This window comes from Leopardus geoffroyi, chromosome B4 (genome assembly GCF_018350155.1).
Source record: "Leopardus geoffroyi isolate Oge1 chromosome B4, O.geoffroyi_Oge1_pat1.0, whole genome shotgun sequence".
Lineage (NCBI taxonomy): Eukaryota > Metazoa > Chordata > Mammalia > Carnivora > Felidae > Leopardus > Leopardus geoffroyi.
Window position 1 is genome coordinate 130,759,440 of NC_059341.1, and position 17,774 is coordinate 130,777,213.

At 40.2% G+C, this 17,774-nt stretch overlaps 1 protein-coding gene across 25 annotated transcripts in view; it reads right to left on the reverse strand.

Annotated features, from left to right (window-relative positions):
- The window catches only part of RBFOX2 (RNA binding fox-1 homolog 2), a 287,044-nt gene that overhangs the window by 205,938 nt on the left and 63,332 nt on the right, over positions 1-17,774 (reverse strand). For 2 of the 25 annotated variants that reach the window (XM_045466991.1, XM_045466989.1), the window contains exon 1: positions 13,469-13,603. The exons of 21 other annotated variants lie outside the window; for them this stretch is intronic. In XM_045466991.1, coding sequence (XP_045322947.1) covers positions 13,469-13,510 — 42 coding nt within the window. In that variant the 5' untranslated portion in view covers positions 13,511-13,603. Of the gene's footprint in view, positions 1-13,468; positions 13,604-17,774 lie in introns of those variants that run through there. 2 more of the 25 variants (XM_045466983.1, XM_045466996.1) reach the window with 2 other exon arrangements.

Sequence of the window (17,774 nt, forward strand, 5' to 3'; positions counted from 1 at the left end):
ACACTAGGTAACAATTAGTAACGTTATGAATCCATTCCAGCATTCGAGAGAAAAATTAACGTGATTAGCTCTAAGGTGACCAAAGCAACTCGGCCTCTTGTGACATATGTATGGATGCTCCACACAATCTAGCAATCCACCCTGCTGGGATCAATTCCTGACTGGCTAACACTCCCAGTTCTTCAATTTCCTTACAAACCCATTCAGTTCTAACTTATTTTTTTAATTAAAATTCAATCATGATAACCAAACTGTATTTCCAAGTACATACATAATAAATAAAATTCCCCTTCCATCTACTCCTTCCGGTACCAGGGTCTGACATCAGACTATAAATATTCTTCAGCAGTTTCTATTTTTTCCTTTTCTAAAAAATCGTTGTTACATATAAATAATATAAAATTTGCCATTTCCACCATTTTTAAGTGTACAGTTCTGTGGCATTAAGTACACGCACACTGTTGTTGAACCTTCACCACTGTCTCCAGAACTGTCTCCAAGTGAAACTCACTACTCCTTCGATTCCTCATTCTCCCCTTCCCCCGTCCCTGGCAACCCCCATTCTACTTTGTCTCTGTAAATTCGACGACTCCAGGACCCTCATGTAAGTGGAACCATAACCTTTTGTAACCAGTGTTCAAAACACCAGTGTTCAGGAAGTTCTGACTTAACCATAATGTATTCAAGGTTCATCCACGCTGTAGCTTAAGTCAGAACTTCCTTCTTTTTAAGGCTAATATTGCATTGTATAGACAGACCCCTTCTGTTTATTCATCTCTTCATGTACACTGGGTGGCTTCCACCTTTTGGCTATAGTGAATAAGGCTACTATGAACGTGGGTGTGCAAACATGGAGTCCCTGCTTTCACTTCTGTGGGTATACATCCAGAAGCAGAATGGCTGGATTATTGGCAATTCTATGTTTAATATTTAAATTATACCTAGCACTTGTCTTCCAAGTCTGTCATTCATCATATTATGCTTAGTACTTTACTTTTTTTTTTTTTTTTTTTTTTTTTTTTTGCTTCCTGATTGGTCTCCTTGTTTGGCATCTCACTTTTTCTTTCACTAGAACTTCTTACTTCATTAGAAGAGGTATCCGTTTCCAAATACTAGGGTGTCTATTTATAACTAGACTCTGTACTGCATCGCGAAAGCCTTCTACACTGTTGTTCTTGGCATCCTGTCACATGTTTGCCAACAGACATTACAAAGTTCTTTGGGAGATAAGGGTTCAAAACTACGCCACCATATGGACCTTGACAAGGAGGCCTAAGACTTATATAATAATATAAAGACAGGAGTACTATGTCGATAGAGAAATGAAACCAAACTGTCACCACTCAATGAAACCAGCAACTGTCAAACCAAACTGTCAACCAGTTATTTTTTCCCCTTTAGTACAAAATTGCCTTACAACCATTTTGTTATGGAGCAAAACTGCTTGTGGCCAAGACACCCACCATGAAACCACCTAGACCTGTTTTGTTATTATCGTGTTGTAGGAGTTCTTTAAATATTTTGGATAGTAATCCCTTACTAGATAAATGATTTGTAAATATTTCCTCCCATTTGGGGCTACTTTCCATTCTGTTGATGGTATATATCCTTTGATCCACAGAAGTTTTTCATTTTCCTGAAGTTCAATTTACCTGTTGTTGTTGTTGTTGTTGTTGTTGTTTTTCCAACGTTTATTTATTTTTGGGACAGAGAGACAGAGCATGAATGGGGGAGGGGCAGAGAGAGAGGGAGACACAGAATCGGAAACAGGCTCCAGGCTCTGAGCCATCAGCCCAGAGCCCGACGCGGGGCTCGAACTCACGGACCGCGAGATCGTGACCTGGCTGAAGTCGGACGCTTAACCGACTGCGCCACCCAGGCGCCCCTGTTGTTGTTGTTTTTATCTGTACTTTCAGTGTCATATCCAAGATGCCAAATCCAAGGTCAGAAAGATTTACCCCTGTGTTTTTTTCTAACAGTTTTACAGTTTCAGCTCTTGTGTTTAGGTCTTAGATCCATTCTGAGTTAATTTTTGTGTATGGTATAAGTGTCCAAGTTGGTTTTGTTTGTTTGTTTGTTTGTTTGTTTGTTTGTTTTGGGGTTTTTTTTGTTTTGTTTTGTTTTGGTTTTTTTTTTGCATGTGGCTTACTGACATTTGGGTACCTTAGATCTCTATTTGCCATCTTCTTCCTGGCTTCTGAGCATCTGGAATTAAATATGCGTTCTACCCATATGCTGCTTATCAATTAGTTGACTCCCAGCTCCAAATACATCCTTTTTGCCTGCTCTCTGAAAATGGATCTGGGCCTTTTAGGCAGGTTCCCTTCGACAGCATGCACGGTGCCAAGCTGTGTCAGTAGAGAGCACAGGAAATGCATCTTAGCGGAAAGGGTTTTGCTTCCAGGTCCCAAGGTGCTTTCTCAGCAGTTTCCCACAAGACAAGGACTCTTCCTCCCTTCCAGCTCGTGCGGTGCAAAATAGCAGGCGGCAGCAGCCCGCCATCAGCAGCTTCCCCTAGGAACCCCCCTTGGGCTGGTATACGGCACAGGACCTCTGGTAGGACAACTCCCTGTCAACAGCTTTCCTCAAGACCCGCGTCCCCCTCTTCCTGAACATTTATCTTACACCACTTCACTTGAAAGAAAAAGCTACATTAGTATCTGGTTTGTGAGCGTCTGTGCTTTATCTTTGTTTTGTGCATCCGTTAGCAACGCGTGTCCAAAATGTACCAAAAACACTTAAGAGAAGTTGTTTTGGGAGGCTAGAAATGTTCAAAAATTTCTCCAGATATATTAATAGTAATCGTTTCTTCACTTTACTCCATTTTGGATTACAAAAGGTTTCACAGGAACATTTTACTTTCAGACAGCAGAGAAAACCTGTACCCTAGAAGATAGATTTTTGGCAACTTTTAAAAAGGCAGAGTTCCAACAAGTTCTGTAGGTCTGGCATCACAGGGGATTACTTCTCTGCCACTCAGAAAGCCACAGCCATGCCCTCTCCAACCAAGTCTAGATCTCAGCCGCTGGGGTAGGGGAGGTAGGCTCTTCCTTTGGTGCCTTATCTCAGCCCCAGGGGTATTGCTATTAGATATTAATTATATCAATATTGTATCAGGAAGTAAAGAAAACTCGAGTAGCAGATGTAATATAACAGCAGGTATAATATAACGTAATAATCATATATACGTAATATATACATGATATATATATGTGATTATTACATTATATTATACCTGCTGTTAGAGTACATCTGCTACTCGTTCGAGTTCTCTTTATTTCCTGATACAGGTGAGCTGAAACAAAATGTTGACAGCTACTTACTATACACAGGGTAGACACTATGCGTAGCGTCTTTACGTTATCAGTGTTCTTTACGTTATCACTTGGTATTCTCATTAAACTCCATAATGTCTCTCTCTATAGTAAGAAAACTGAAGCTCAGAAAACTACGCAATTTGCCTAGAGTAATACAAATCCAGGTCTGTCTAACACTAAAGTCCCTGCTGGTTCTCTACCATGGTATTTAGTTTTTTTTTCACAGAACCTAGCAACGCTTTTTAAGGAACTAAAACACCTAAGCATAGGAAAAGAATGAACATAGCAGGCTTGACTGCCATCCTTAGAAAGGGCAGCTTGCGAGGTTGGTCTTGGTTGGTGTCTGAGAACTTAGATTTCATTCTGGGAGGGTTCTGTCCCCAGAACTGATAAGAGCGGCCCACTGTGCCTGAATTCTGCAAACAATAAGGTTTATGCTGAACATTTCCTTCGGAAAAGTCTGGATTTGTGGTAGGTAGTAGGTACAGGTCCTCTGTGAACAACCCTTCCCACTTACCCTCAAAGAAGAAAAATCTCAGCACAATGTCTCCAATAAGCTTCCCTGAGAGACAACACTGTCACAACTTGCTGCTGAGGGAAGCAAAGTGCATCCTGTGTGACTCCCCTGGGAGAGAACTCTTGGAAGCTTGAGGCTGATTTCTTCTGGACTTCACCCCCATGCGCTCTTTCCCACTGCTGTTTCTGCTTTACACTTTCAATGTTATAATTCACAGCCATGACAATGAACACGAGCCATGTATATGAACTACATGTTGAGTTCTGTACATCCCAGTGAATCGCTGGACCTAGGATAGTCTTGGGGAAATCCAGCACAACCTATGACACGCCAAGCATTTTACTAAATACAGAGGACGCAAAGTTGAATAGGTCCTTTGCCTTCAAGGAATTTCAAGTCTATTTAAATTTCCCTTCTTTCACTTCTCCAATCTTCACTTCTTAGTCTGCTACCACTTAAAATAGATTAGATACATTTCCCTACGCTAAATTCCATTCTCAGTGCTGAAGTGATGTTAAATATTTAATAAGTCCGTCAGGCAAAATCTGAGATACAAAGCTCTAATAAACTCAGAGGCCACACATATTTTCTCTTTACTTTCCCCCATCTTATTGTGTTCCTCATTAAAAATAAATTGACAAACCAACCCTTGTACACTGCTGGTGGGAATATAAAATGGTTCAGCTGCTACAGAAAACAGTTCGGTGGTTCCTCAAAAAGTTAAATATAGAATTACCATATGGCCCAGCAATTCCACTCCTAGGTATATTCCCCAAAGAACCAAAAACAGATAAACAAATGCTTATACACACGTTCATCAAAGTGCTATGCACAACAGCTAAAAGGCAGGAACAACACAAATGTGCATCAACTAAAGAGCAGATAAGCAAACTGTGGCAATATGTATACAAAGGAATATTCAGCTATAAAGAAAAACAGAGTACTGATATATGCAACAATATGGATGAACCTTGAAAACATTATGCTAAATGAGAGAAGCCAGATACAAAAAGTCACATATTGTATGATTCCATTTATATGAAATATGCAGAACAGTAAATTCATAGAGGCAGAAAGCAGACCGGTGATTGTCAGAGGCTGAAGAGAAGGGAAAATGGAGGGTGACTGCTGAGTGGGTGTGGGGTTCTTTTGGGGGTGATGAAAATGTTCGGAAACGGATAGGAGTGGTTGCTGCACAACACTGTGAACGTAATAAATACCACCAAATTGTTCATTTGAAAAGGTTGAATTTTAGGTGAATTTCAACTCGATTTTTTAATTGAAAAAAAAAAAAAAACTTTTTTTGGGCAATGCAGTATAGAATATAGCACAAATAAAGAAAACCAACCTTCCTGGTGTCATCTGAATGGATACTTACAGCTTAAAATAAAATCATCTGCGACTTATAACAGATATGAGTGCTGTATCTCACCATATAGCCTAGAAAGCTATCTGAAGACTTCAAATGGTTCTAAGCAAAGATACAGATACTGATATAGTAGAGTATGTATTAAACTTCTTCAAAAAACCCTAAAAGATAAAATGTTTCTACTTATATAATTTTGTATATTATTTCGGATATGCATGAATAAAATTAACATCTTAAAGACATTTGCCTCTTTCGTCAACATCCCTAAAAGTTTATATATTTAGGTTAGCCCATCCTTTCGATGGGGAAACAGCATAAAGCCTGATATTCAGGGTTTCCTTATATGCAGTCATCTATCAGCACACACACTTTTTTCTTCTTAAGTCTAAAAGGATATATCCCAAAATATTCAGTGATTATGTCTCTCAGTGTTGAGTTTCGATTTACAATGATACACACTATTTTTCTTTTGCCTATCTGCATTTTCTAATTTTTCAACAATGAACATGTATTATTTTTACTTAATCATCAAAAAAATGGAAACAACTGTACCTCTCAAGGATGCTGTGGAAATTAAATGAGATAATACATACTGAGTCCTTAACACAGTATTCAGGATATTATAAGTATGCAATAAATGTTAGGTAGCATGGGTGTGATTATGTTTATGTTTTTGTAAATATCCCTCAGGATACATGTCTTTCATTATCTATGACAAAAGCATTCACCTAATCTAGGCCTGGATCACCTGAGTCAAGCCTAAGTTACCGTAATAATAGTTCTTTGGCTCATCCAGCAGCCGCCATCCACCTCTTCCCAATTTTCTTACCAAGGAAGGCCAGGTTTAATTTCATAAAACATCGCCCATATCACTCCCATGCTAATGGCCCTTCACTGCTTCCATGTTCAAGCTCCTAACACCCTAAATCTGGCCTTACCTGGTCATTCCTTTTTCCTCCCCATTTATTTATTTCTTCAACAAACATTTATTAAGGGATTTTCATGGGTCTTGTACCATGGTAGAAACAGAAAGACAAATAAGTCACTAATTCTTCTCTTAAGGAACTCCTGGTCCAGTAAGAGAGAGAGGCATGTAAATAAATACGGCATGAATCATGCAATAAAATGTTAAGGCCCAGAGGGAACAAGTGTACTTGGTGTGATAATGGAGTGAGAAAGGCATGAAGAAATCACAAGGGGAACTCACAGAAGGCAAGATGTAAATGGGGTTTACACAGAATTACTGCAAACAGCTATCTCCAGGTATCAACTTTACTCAACTTACTTCACACCTTAGGGTGTTCTCCCACATCAATTCAACCTAAGTAAAATCTAGCAAAGTCCAGCTCCCTTCACAAGGCAATCCCTGTAACTCTAGCTCAGTACGTTTTCAAGCTCTGGGTCAAGATCCATTCGTGACATATTTAAGAGATCTCAACCATTATATATTAAGAAAAAAAAAAAAAGGTAGGGTGGCAATTCTCAAACTTTTTGGTCTTAGGATCTCTTTACTTTCTTAAAAAATTATGAAAGCTTCCAAAGAACTTTTGTTTATGTGGGCTATAAATTGGTATTTGCCTATTAAAAATTAAAACTGAGTAATTTTTAGAAAATTTGTCAATCCATTTTAAAATACCAATAATAAACATTATGTTACCATGAAAATATTTTATGAAAATGAACTACATTTTATAAAACAAAAACAAAATTTAGTAAGAACAGTTTCACTGTCTTACATTTTTGCAAATACCTTTCACATCCAACTTAACAGAAGATGGCTAGAATCTCCTATCTGCTTCTGCATTCAATCTGTCATGATAGGTTATTTTGGTTGAAATATAAGAAGAAAATCTGGCCTTCCACAGATATGTATTTGGAAAAGGCAGGAGTATTATAATAGTCTTCTTCATTCTCTATTATATCAAAATCCATTGGTCTGTCTTGCATTTTGAATGAATTTCTACCTACCGTGATTATTTAACATTATGCATGGTTCATTTATAAAATGCTGGTTCATTAAATTATAAGATTTTCTATATGTTGACATATCCCATTATGTAACACCAAAAAAATTTACATTCACTAATATCACCATCAGTATCATCAGAATAAGTCTAAGTACTAGAGCTATCAAGCCCACTGTCCAGGACACAAGTTTTTTGAAATTCTAATTTCAACCAGAATTTTCCTTGAAAGCTCAAATGTTATCACTGATAACAAATACTGTCATTGTTTTCCTTGAAAATCGGGTCACTTCATTTTTATTTCTATTTTTTTACTTCATTTTTAATAAAATCTGTGCCAAATACACAAGTCTAAATAACAATAGCCAGTCATTTTTTTAAGTATTTTTTAATGTTCATTTATTTTTGAGAGAGACAGAGAGAGAGAGAGAGAGAAAGCATGAGTGGGGAGAGGGGCATAGAGAGAGGGAGACACAAAATCCAAAGCAGGCTCTAGGCTCCGAGATGTCAGCACAAAGCCTAATGCGGGGCTTAAACTTGTGAACCATGAGATCGTGACCTGAGCTGAAGTTGGACACTTAACCGACCGAAGAGCCCCTTCAGTCATTTTTATTTTTATTTTTTAATGTTTATTTACTTTGAGAGACAGAGAGAGAGAGAGAGAGCATGAGCAGGGGAGGGGCAGAGAGAGAGGGAGACACAGAATCGGAAACAGGCTCCAGCCTGGAGCTGTCAGCACAGAGCCTGACGCGGGGCTTGAACTCACTAGCCGTGAGATCATGACCTGAGCCATAGTCAGAAGCTCAACCGACTGAACCACCCAGGCGCCCCAGTCATTTTGATTTTTAAGTAAAAATAGTGTTCCACGAAAAAAGTGGCTAGTTCAGCTAGTAACTCAAACAATCACAAAAGTGTTTCCTTGAGATAACCTTCCTACTCGGTCTGTAAAAGTGCCTTACATGTATTACCCACTTTGTCACACAGAATATTAAAAAGATACATAATCAAGGTGGATATTTAATAAGAGCAATAATTTTTCCTGCTTCATCAAGGACATTCTTAAGTGAAATTGGCTTTTTTTTCCATCTTTAACTGCAAGTGTGTAGCAGTGAAGAATTTCATGACTACACGTACAATTTGTTACACTGCCTTGATTCTTGCCAGAGCATCAGTAGTCCTACCCATCATTGCTTATGCAGTATCAGTGCAAATATCAACACAGTGAAAAACGCAAATAGTATCTTAATGCTATCATAAAAATAGTTCTGACCTTTAAGACCCTCTTTAAAAAGTGCCTTGAGGGGTCCATGGGCCACATTTTAAGAATCATCATACTAGACTACAACACAATTTTTAACAAGAAAGAATCAAGCATATTTAGCAAGAGTAAAGATTATTTCATGAAACTTTAGTCACATATATACATATAAGTATTTATACACTAGGCTGCCACATAAAATGGATCCCCTTTTCATAGGTCATGGTCAAAAAAAGCTTGCAAAACAATCCTCTAGCCCATACTAACTACTCCTTTCTTGTAACTACTACAGCATTTACTGCACATTTGACTTTATTCTCCCACAGACTGATTTCTAAATGTATTATGTATATGCCTATGCCTTCTCTTTCCAAGTAGATCATAAGCTCTCAAACTACATCTTATATATCTTTATATATTCTTCCCAATGATAGTAGATGTGTCACAGGTTTGCAAAAATAAAATATTTTACTGAATTTTCTCATTAGTATATAATAGGCCTAAGAAGCAATTTGTCTGTGGCATACATAGTAAGCCCACAAATACTTCCTAGCGTCAACATGTCACAAATAATTCCATGCACAGTAAGGTACAGAAAGGAAAGTACAGTTGTTGGTATCACGCTGACCTATGTCCCTGACACTTACTAGCTCCCTGATCATCTCGGAGCCTCAAATTCTTCCTGCCCCTTCTAAATAACACCACGTACCTCCTAGAGTTGTTACAAAGGTTAACTGAGACAATACATGCAAAGTGACCTGGCAGTACCTGTTCCTTAATAGGCTACCACAGCTAAAGAACAATTACAAGAACGAGAAACAAAGCCTTATCTGTGTGTAACACTTCACCACCTACAAACCATAGGCAGATCTGACAATTACAAGATCACAGGTCTCGAGGGGACCACGTAGGCCATCTAATTCTAATCCAGCTCCTTTATCTGCACTCTACTCCCCTCACCCTATACTCACACACACAGGCAGACCTTACAGATAAGAAAACCAAAGCAGTGCAAGGTTTTAAACGACTCTCTCATGGTTATAGTCAGTGAGGACCAGAACTTGTATCAAACGCATCCTCTTATTCATAACGGTCCTGCTAAACAGAGAACATTATTATTTGATGAGGGAAACTCAGGTTTAGACTTCCTAAGGTGAAGTGACACGTACAAGGTCTCCAAGGCAATAAACGACAAAAAGAGGCATGCAACCCAAGACTTCCAATTGCAAGGTTGGGGTTCTTTCAACTAAAACTTAGAAAGCTATCTAGGAGCATGAAATTCACTTTGTGCAATCATTAATAATTATCTGTATTTGGATCAGCATGAAATAATAGACATGATTATGCAAATACTTATTATGGCTAAATATGCCAATTGATAACCACCAACAAATTAGTCTGTGTTACAGTATTTAATTCAAACTGGTGTTTCCATGAACTGAAGACTTCACAAGCTTTGGTATTTAAAAAAAGAGATCTCTTAATTAGTTCCGAGTATAAAGGAAATCTATCCCAAAAGGATAATTCGGCAGCATTCAAAAAAATCCCTCTAAGATAAGCAAACATGCTGAATATCATAGTCTTAATTTAAATTAACACTTTCACCAAAAAGGTCAACATAGACAAAATAAATTTTATTTAACTGGTGTCTACTGGCTATTTCAACTTCCCTTTTCTAACAGTCTCATCCCTCACACTGCTATCCAACACGATGTCAAAGCAGCTCCGTTGCTTATTAGCAGGTAACCAAGGGCAAGTTACTCAACCTTTCTGATCTGTAGAATATATGTAATTATGCCTATACATTGCCCAGATGCTAAGATTAAGCACAATGTATACAAAGCACCTAGGAGTGTACCTACCTACCCTTCAGATGAAAGCTATTACAACAATTTTCATTACAGGCTTTGAATTCACAATTCTGCTGTATCCCTCAGTCCCCCTAATGCTTGTATGAATGAGTGAAAATGGACCCATCTATCTCCTGCTCCTGCTTCCAATGCCTTATTGGCCACAGAAGCCGATCCTCTGACCTAAACTCTCTGCCATCTATTTCTGGCATCCCCAGAGCAAGTCCCTGAACTTCCTCTTACTGTGTTGATACCCTAGTTAGAAAAAAAAAAAAAAAGATTCTCCTTACTTTTCAATTCAATGATCTTCTGATAACCGCCATGTTAATTCTTGCTTAGAAGTGATCTAATGGACCTCAAATGAAGCCACCTGAATTTATGGACTTTTTTCTATACAATTTTTTGTTTTTTTTTAATGTTCACTAATGTATTTATTGGGGGGGGAGGGTAGTGAGAGAGGGAAGAAAGAGAGAGAGCAGGGGCAGGGAAGGGGCAGAGAGATAGGGAGAGAGGGAGAGAGGGAGAGAGGGAGAGAGGGAGAGAGGGAGAGAGGGAGGGAGGGAGGGAGAGAGAGAGACAGAGAGAGAGAAAATCCCAAGCAGGTTTCACACTCAGCACAGAGTCCAACGCAGGGCTTGATCTCACGACAGCAAGATCATGACCTGAGCCAAAATCAAGAGTCAGATGTTTAACCTACTGAGCCCCCCAGACAGCCCTACATGGCATTTTTTTTTTAAGCACAAATGTTATTGTTTTAAACATATGGTCAACTATTAAGAATTCATCAAAGAGCTGCCTCTATCAGATCTCATCATACCTTGATTCCTGCACCAGCTCAACTACTCAGAGGACCTCCTATAGCTCTTCTTCCAGCCCTCTTGGGTAACAGTCTCCATTAAGTAAAACGTATTTTGTAGAACAAAGTAGGAAAGAAAACTATCCTTACGGTTTTCTGTCATACAACTCGATGCCTGAGATAGCTGGGAGGACAAGAGAGGACGGAATTAGGTCACAACTGGTGGCCCTTTCCGAGGGACAGAACTACCACACAGATCATCACTGGAAGGTTGAGGGGGGGCGGGGGCAAGGCACTAACACATGCAGGCACCGTAATGTGCTAGATACTCTCTACACAGTATTTCGTGGTCTAGGGATGATTCCGTTACCGGGTGAAAAGGCTGAGACGTACAGAGGTTAAATGACTGGACCAAGGCCAAACAGCTAGTAAATGGTAGGGCCAGAGCCACAGTTCTAACTCTGCTCTTCCCCTGTATGGTACGCGGTGACTCAGCCCAGAAAAGCATTCATCCCTAGGCCGAGCAGTAGGAGAGGTAAAGTGCACGCTCATCTACACAGCAGCCTGGCTAGACTGCTTCTCTTCCACCAATGGGAATAACTGAGAGAGAATTCACCTTTAAAATGCAGTAATCACCCAATTACTCCCATTGGTAGAAGTAGTGTTTCTTAAATTTTAATGCGCATACAGGTCACTGTCGGATTATCTGGTTAAAAATGCAGATTCTGATGCAGTGGGGCTGGGGTGGTGCCTGAAAGTCTGCATTTCTAACAAGCTCTGGGGAAATGATGAAGCTACTGGTGTTTGGACCACACTCAAAATAGATTACACCCAAATAGCGGTCCCCAAATCTGGCTGATCGTCAGAATCCTCTGGGAATCCTTTAAAAACTATAGATTGCTGCCACCCCTCCCCCCACTCCTCGACATGCAGCGGTGTATGGGACCTTCTACCTCATCACTCCGTAGTTCAAAGAAATGCATACTTACGAATGACCATAACTAGAGCAAGCATCGATTGAGAACGCAGCCAATAGGTCTAAGTGCTTTAAATATTAGCTTACTTACCCCTAAGCTCCACACTATCAGGTGGGTACTTCTAGCACTATTATTCCCATTTATACATGAGGAAACCAACACACCACGGGACTGTCACTTGTCATTTGTCCAAGGTCAGTCGGGAAGTAGCAGAACAGGGTTTGTTCAAGGCTTGAGCCAATCTGATTCCAAAGAGTCTGTGCTCTCACACGCGCCACATAATGCTGCTTCCCACATTACCCAATGGTAACGTCACGGATTTTAACACACTCTTGAACAAATAAATCCAAATGGGTCACCTCAGAAGATGTCGCCCTAGGAAGGCTCTGCTCTCATTCCTCAGATGCTGCCATCATTCAAAACGTTGCCACCTGCTAAACTAAACAATCTAAGAGCTCTTTATCTGCAACCGAAAATACCTTCAGAACCTACATCTAGGACTTGAAATATCTTTAACTGGGATAAAAGCTTGTCATTTGCACACAGATTTGATTTTTTGACAACCCCAAATGGGGAAGAGCCAGTTGTGAAGAAACCTCATCTGAGCAACTAGGTTATTTTTTTAAATAAAAAATTCGGTGTTAGGTATTGAGAATGCTCTCCTTATCTCTCATCTCTGAAGCTGATTCCAAATGAGAGTTCTTTATGTTTTGCGCAATGTCTGTATCACCAGAGCCAAAGCGACTATTTTGAAGGGCAGTACTCGTTTGGATGCACAGATTCTGTTAGAGTTGTTTAAAAAAAAAAAAAAGAGCCTCTCAGTCATTCCAAAAGAAACACGTTTGCCCTTCACTAGCAACGCGAACGCGCAGCATATGTTCAGAATGACTGTCTTGGAGCATGCAGTTTTCCTTCCTGCTGCAAAAGCAACTGTTTTGATTCTCTTTCAATTTTTTTTTTTTTTTTACATAAGAAGTAACGTTTTATTTATACACACCCAGCCACAGAAAAATAAATACGATAATCAGGCATTAATGAAGCATTTAGCTGCATGCAGCCCCATAAAAGGCATCATACAAAGACAACTACATATCCAAAATGTGTGCACAAACAGCCTCACATACAAGGAATAAAGGCACACACAAATACTACAGGGAAGAGAACTACAGAAAGATACCATTTCTACATCTAGATTAGCTCCTTCTTTAAACGGATACGTCCTTTTTCAACAAAGAAAATATTCTGCAAATTCAGAATGCTTTACAGATTTTTAAAAAGCAGGCATTAATGCAGATCAGCACAATTCCACACAACCAACCTCTCTGCTTGAACTGGACTCCCCACACCTTACTGAAGCCACAATTCCCCTGCACAAACTCCCACTCCACCACCCCCCACGCACACCCAACTCCCCACCAACCTCACAGGGGTTCCTGGGCTGGTCCATGGAATCTGATGACATCACTCTCTCTTCCTTCCTGGAATTCTAAACCCTGCTGCTCTCCCCTTGCACACAGCTACCATCTCCATGGCAACCTCACCTCCTCCTGCTTCCCTATTGGCTTCATGGAGCAGGATACACAAAAAGGTTTTCCGTTTTCCCCCCCACCGCCCGCGCCCCCCCCCCCCCAAATGATGCTTTCAACAGGAACCTGAGCTAAATTTAGCTACTTGGGATTCAGAGTCCTATGACTAAGAGAATACAGAGAAACGTCCTTCTTCCTACAGTCCACTCGCCTCTCAACCCCACCCTAAAGCGGCTGCTTGACCTCCTGGCCCCCAACCCAAAAGCAAATGGCAATTCCTGCTGAGCATTCAAACAGCCAGAATGCCCCCGCACCTAAGGTTGGTACACAGAAAATTCTCACACCCGCCTCTCCTCCCAGGAGAGGGGGGAAAAAAGAGAACAAAAATAAAAGTATGCACCAGTCAAAAAAACAGTTGGGACATTTCATGTACCGAGCATCAGACTGCTGCCTGCTTTCGTCCCGAGCCACGGACTGGGAACCCCGTGCATAAAGGCAGAAATCTCTCAACTCATACAACCAGATTCTCTTGCTGTTTGCTCAGTATTATTTCCTCCCCCGGAGGAAACACGCTAAGCCTGGAACCACAAATCCTGGGTCCAATTTTCCATCCCAGGGACTGACCTGCTAGGTAAACTGGAGCCAGTTCTCACATCCCTCATCTACAAGCAGCTCCCACACAGGGAGGTTATAAGAATTACTGACAAAATTAATGTAAAGTAGTTGGAAGTCCCTCGGCCGAAGAGAGACTGAATAAATAGAGAGTAAGCCGACATCATTAGCAGTGAAATTCCTGTGGATACTAACAGAAATTACTAAGCCCCAGAGGAAGAACATGAACTTGTAGAAAACTGTCCTTCCAGAAGCACAGATATGCCACAAAATACGCATCATTTCTTGAGCCACAGAGAGCTCCCCAAACAGCGTCTACTTCTGGTAAAGTCCAGCTATACTCCCCTCACACGCCAGCCAATTCTGACTAGTACTCACTGGGAGCTACCCCTACTTTTTCTCTGCTTAGTCCCTAAGTCTCATTTTGAAACCGCTGCTCATTCTCCCTAAATGACAACTACATATATGAGCCAAGGCCCCATTTTCCAGCTCAGCTGCCCCCTGCCCATTCTAGGAAAGTAATCTTTTTTCGGAGCCACATTTGACAGCTCAACACGGAAATCAACCCAGTGGCTACGTCCTATATGACTCCAAAGGACAAAGCATCAATTGTAACCAAGTAGGAAAGGCTCCAAGCAGGTCAGAGCCCTGTAGTATGAAAGGGAGTCGATTAAAATAAGACACACCCAGGAAAATTATATTTTCGGTTTGCAGGGCAAAGACTCAGCTCCAGGGCACCAATTCTGCAGCCAAAAAAACAGACATGAAAAGGAAAATGATTTCGTAAAATAAGTAGTCACTGACCCTAAACAGAATTTAAACAATTTGGAACATTTAGTCAAGTCAAAGTCCCAAATGCCCACTAGTTAACGCACAGGCATCCAAAATAGGCTTCACGACTGTTGTGGAAAAGGATGCAGTATTTGCTAACAAACTGAAAGCCACATTCTGGGGGAAGGAGAGGAGAAGGAACTCAGCCGCATTAGCCCATCCTTGAGCTACGTGCTCTCCTAGCTCACCTCTTACGGACTCCTGACGAGCCACCCGTGGGTGAAACCCTTCCTTATACACCTTCCTGGGGTCAGATGGCTCCAGGAGCTACGATGAGCACTCTTCTAAAAGACCTTTTTAACACTCTTCAAATCAAACAGAAGGTCAGTCGCCTTATGCTACAACGGGAAGAGTGCAGCACGGTTTCCAAGATGCCCATCCAATCAACTACTGAGCTTGGTTTACGTTAGTTATCATCAGGAAAGCCACCCACAAGGGTCCGGGCTAAGTGGGCCACTGCGGCGAACACAGCTCTATTTATTTACCTGCTCGTTTCGTTCATACCGGCGTTAGGTGCCCTTACGACATGCCCGGGAAGTTTTATAGGGGTTGTCATTCATTCTCAAAACCGAAAATCTGCAAGTGGTATACCTTCTTATCTCACTTTGCAAAGGAGGAAACTAGAGTTCCAGAGATGTCAGCGTGACCAAGACTATATAACTCATTATTTAATGTTTTAAAAAGCCAAGATTTTAACCTAGATCTGTTGGACTCCAAAGCCTGTGCTTTCTCTACTTGGCCTCCTATTTATAGACAGTTGAGGCTGGAAAGGAACATTTAAAAATCATTTCGTATCTATGGTTTCTGATGTCATCAATAAAACATATCATCAATATATTGCTCGACATCAAGAGCAAAATTATACTTTTCACATATTTCTGACAGTATTAAACCCTAAGCAGGCGCTCAATACTTATTAATTTACTATTCTAATCCTATTATTCTAAACTTCTGGACAAATGGCAATGATTCTACTCAGATCTTTTTAAATTAAAATTGGCTTGAGAAATTACATGCTGAAGAGAAATGACAAAACTTCAGATAACATATTATAGAATTTAATTTTATAATATTTGAGATGAACAAAATCATCACTCTTCTAATGCCTGCACTGGTCCAGTCATAATGTCCTAATGCCCACAGTCTCATCTGCTGGTTTTTAATCCATAAACCCTAATGCAGTCAGGATCTATACATTAGATTTATGATTTCTAAATTCTGCATATAGAACCAGAGCATTTCAAAGTATTTCTCCAGGGATTCCACTAAAATTAAATCAGCTGATTAGAGAACCACGCTAAAGAGGCCAAGGTCATGTATCTGGTACCCATGTGAACCAGTTAGCATCTCTCTCCTCTTGCCACACACAATATGCACCCTGTTGTAAATATACACCCCGGGTTTTACTGAGAAATTAATGCAAAGTATCACTCCTGAAAAAAAATTGTAAGCATATATCTACTGATGTCAAATATTATAACTGGCTTTTATTCTTTAGAAAGTAGCGATTGTCTTTCAGAACACATGCCCAATTGTTCATCTTTTCTTTCAATATTTACTGTGTACCTACCACATGCCAGCTCAAAAGGCTAGCACTGGAGGACAAATAAACAGAGTTAAGTGTATTATGTGACACAGCAGAGGTGTATACGGGTACGGTTAAGAGTCCACGAGACGAAATGGCTAACTCTAGAAGGTGCCATAAAGAACGAGCCCCAGGAGTTCGCTGAGGTAAATGAGGCAGGTCAGGGCCTTCCAGGAAGAGAGAGAAGAGATTTACAAAGGTATGGTCATGAGACAACAAAGCAAACTTAGGAGAACTTTCAAGTATTTTGCTAAGGCCAGGTTGAGAATTGAGAGATACGGCCGGCTGAGAGAAGGCAAGGCAACATCTTTTAGATTTTCTACCTCATCCAGGTTAGATTTTCCTAAAACACTTACTTTGAGTTAGACTTCCACGGGGGTTGGTTTAATACCATGTGGAGAGTTCTTCTCCTTATAGTTTCCATGATAAAAATAAGGGTCAATAAAAAGCTTCTGCACAGCAGGGCACCTTGGTGCCTCATTAAGTTGAGCGTCCGACTTCAGCTCAGGTCACGATCTCATGTTTTGTGAGTCTGAGCCCCACATCGGGCTCGCTGCTGTCAGCCTGTCAGCACAGAGTCTGCTTTGGATCCTCTGTCCCCCTCTCTCTGCCCCCCCTCCCTTGTGCTCTCCCAAAAATAAGTAGTTTTTAAAAAAAATTTTAAAGCGTCTGCACAGCAAAGAAAATCATCAACAAAATGAAAAGGCAACCTACAGAATGGGAGAAAATATTTACAAATTGTATATCTGATGAGGGGTTAATGCAAAATATATAAAGAACTCATACAACTCAATAACCAAACAAACAATCCAATTACAAAATATGCAGAGGATGTAAACAGACATTTTTTCAAAGACATAAAGATGGCCAACAGATACATAAAAATGTGCTCAATATTGCTAACCATCAGGGAAATGCAAGTCAAAACCACAAGGATATATCACCTCACATCTGCTAGAATGACTATTATCAAAAAGATAACAAGGGTTGGTAAGGATGATGAGAAAAGGGAACCCTCATGCACTGTTGGCAGGAATCTGAATTGGTTCACCCACTATGGAAAACAGTATGGAGGTTCCTCAAAAAATTAAAAATCAAACCACCATATGATCCAGGAATTCCACTTCTGGGTATTTATCCAAAGAAAACAAACACACTGATTCAAAAAGATA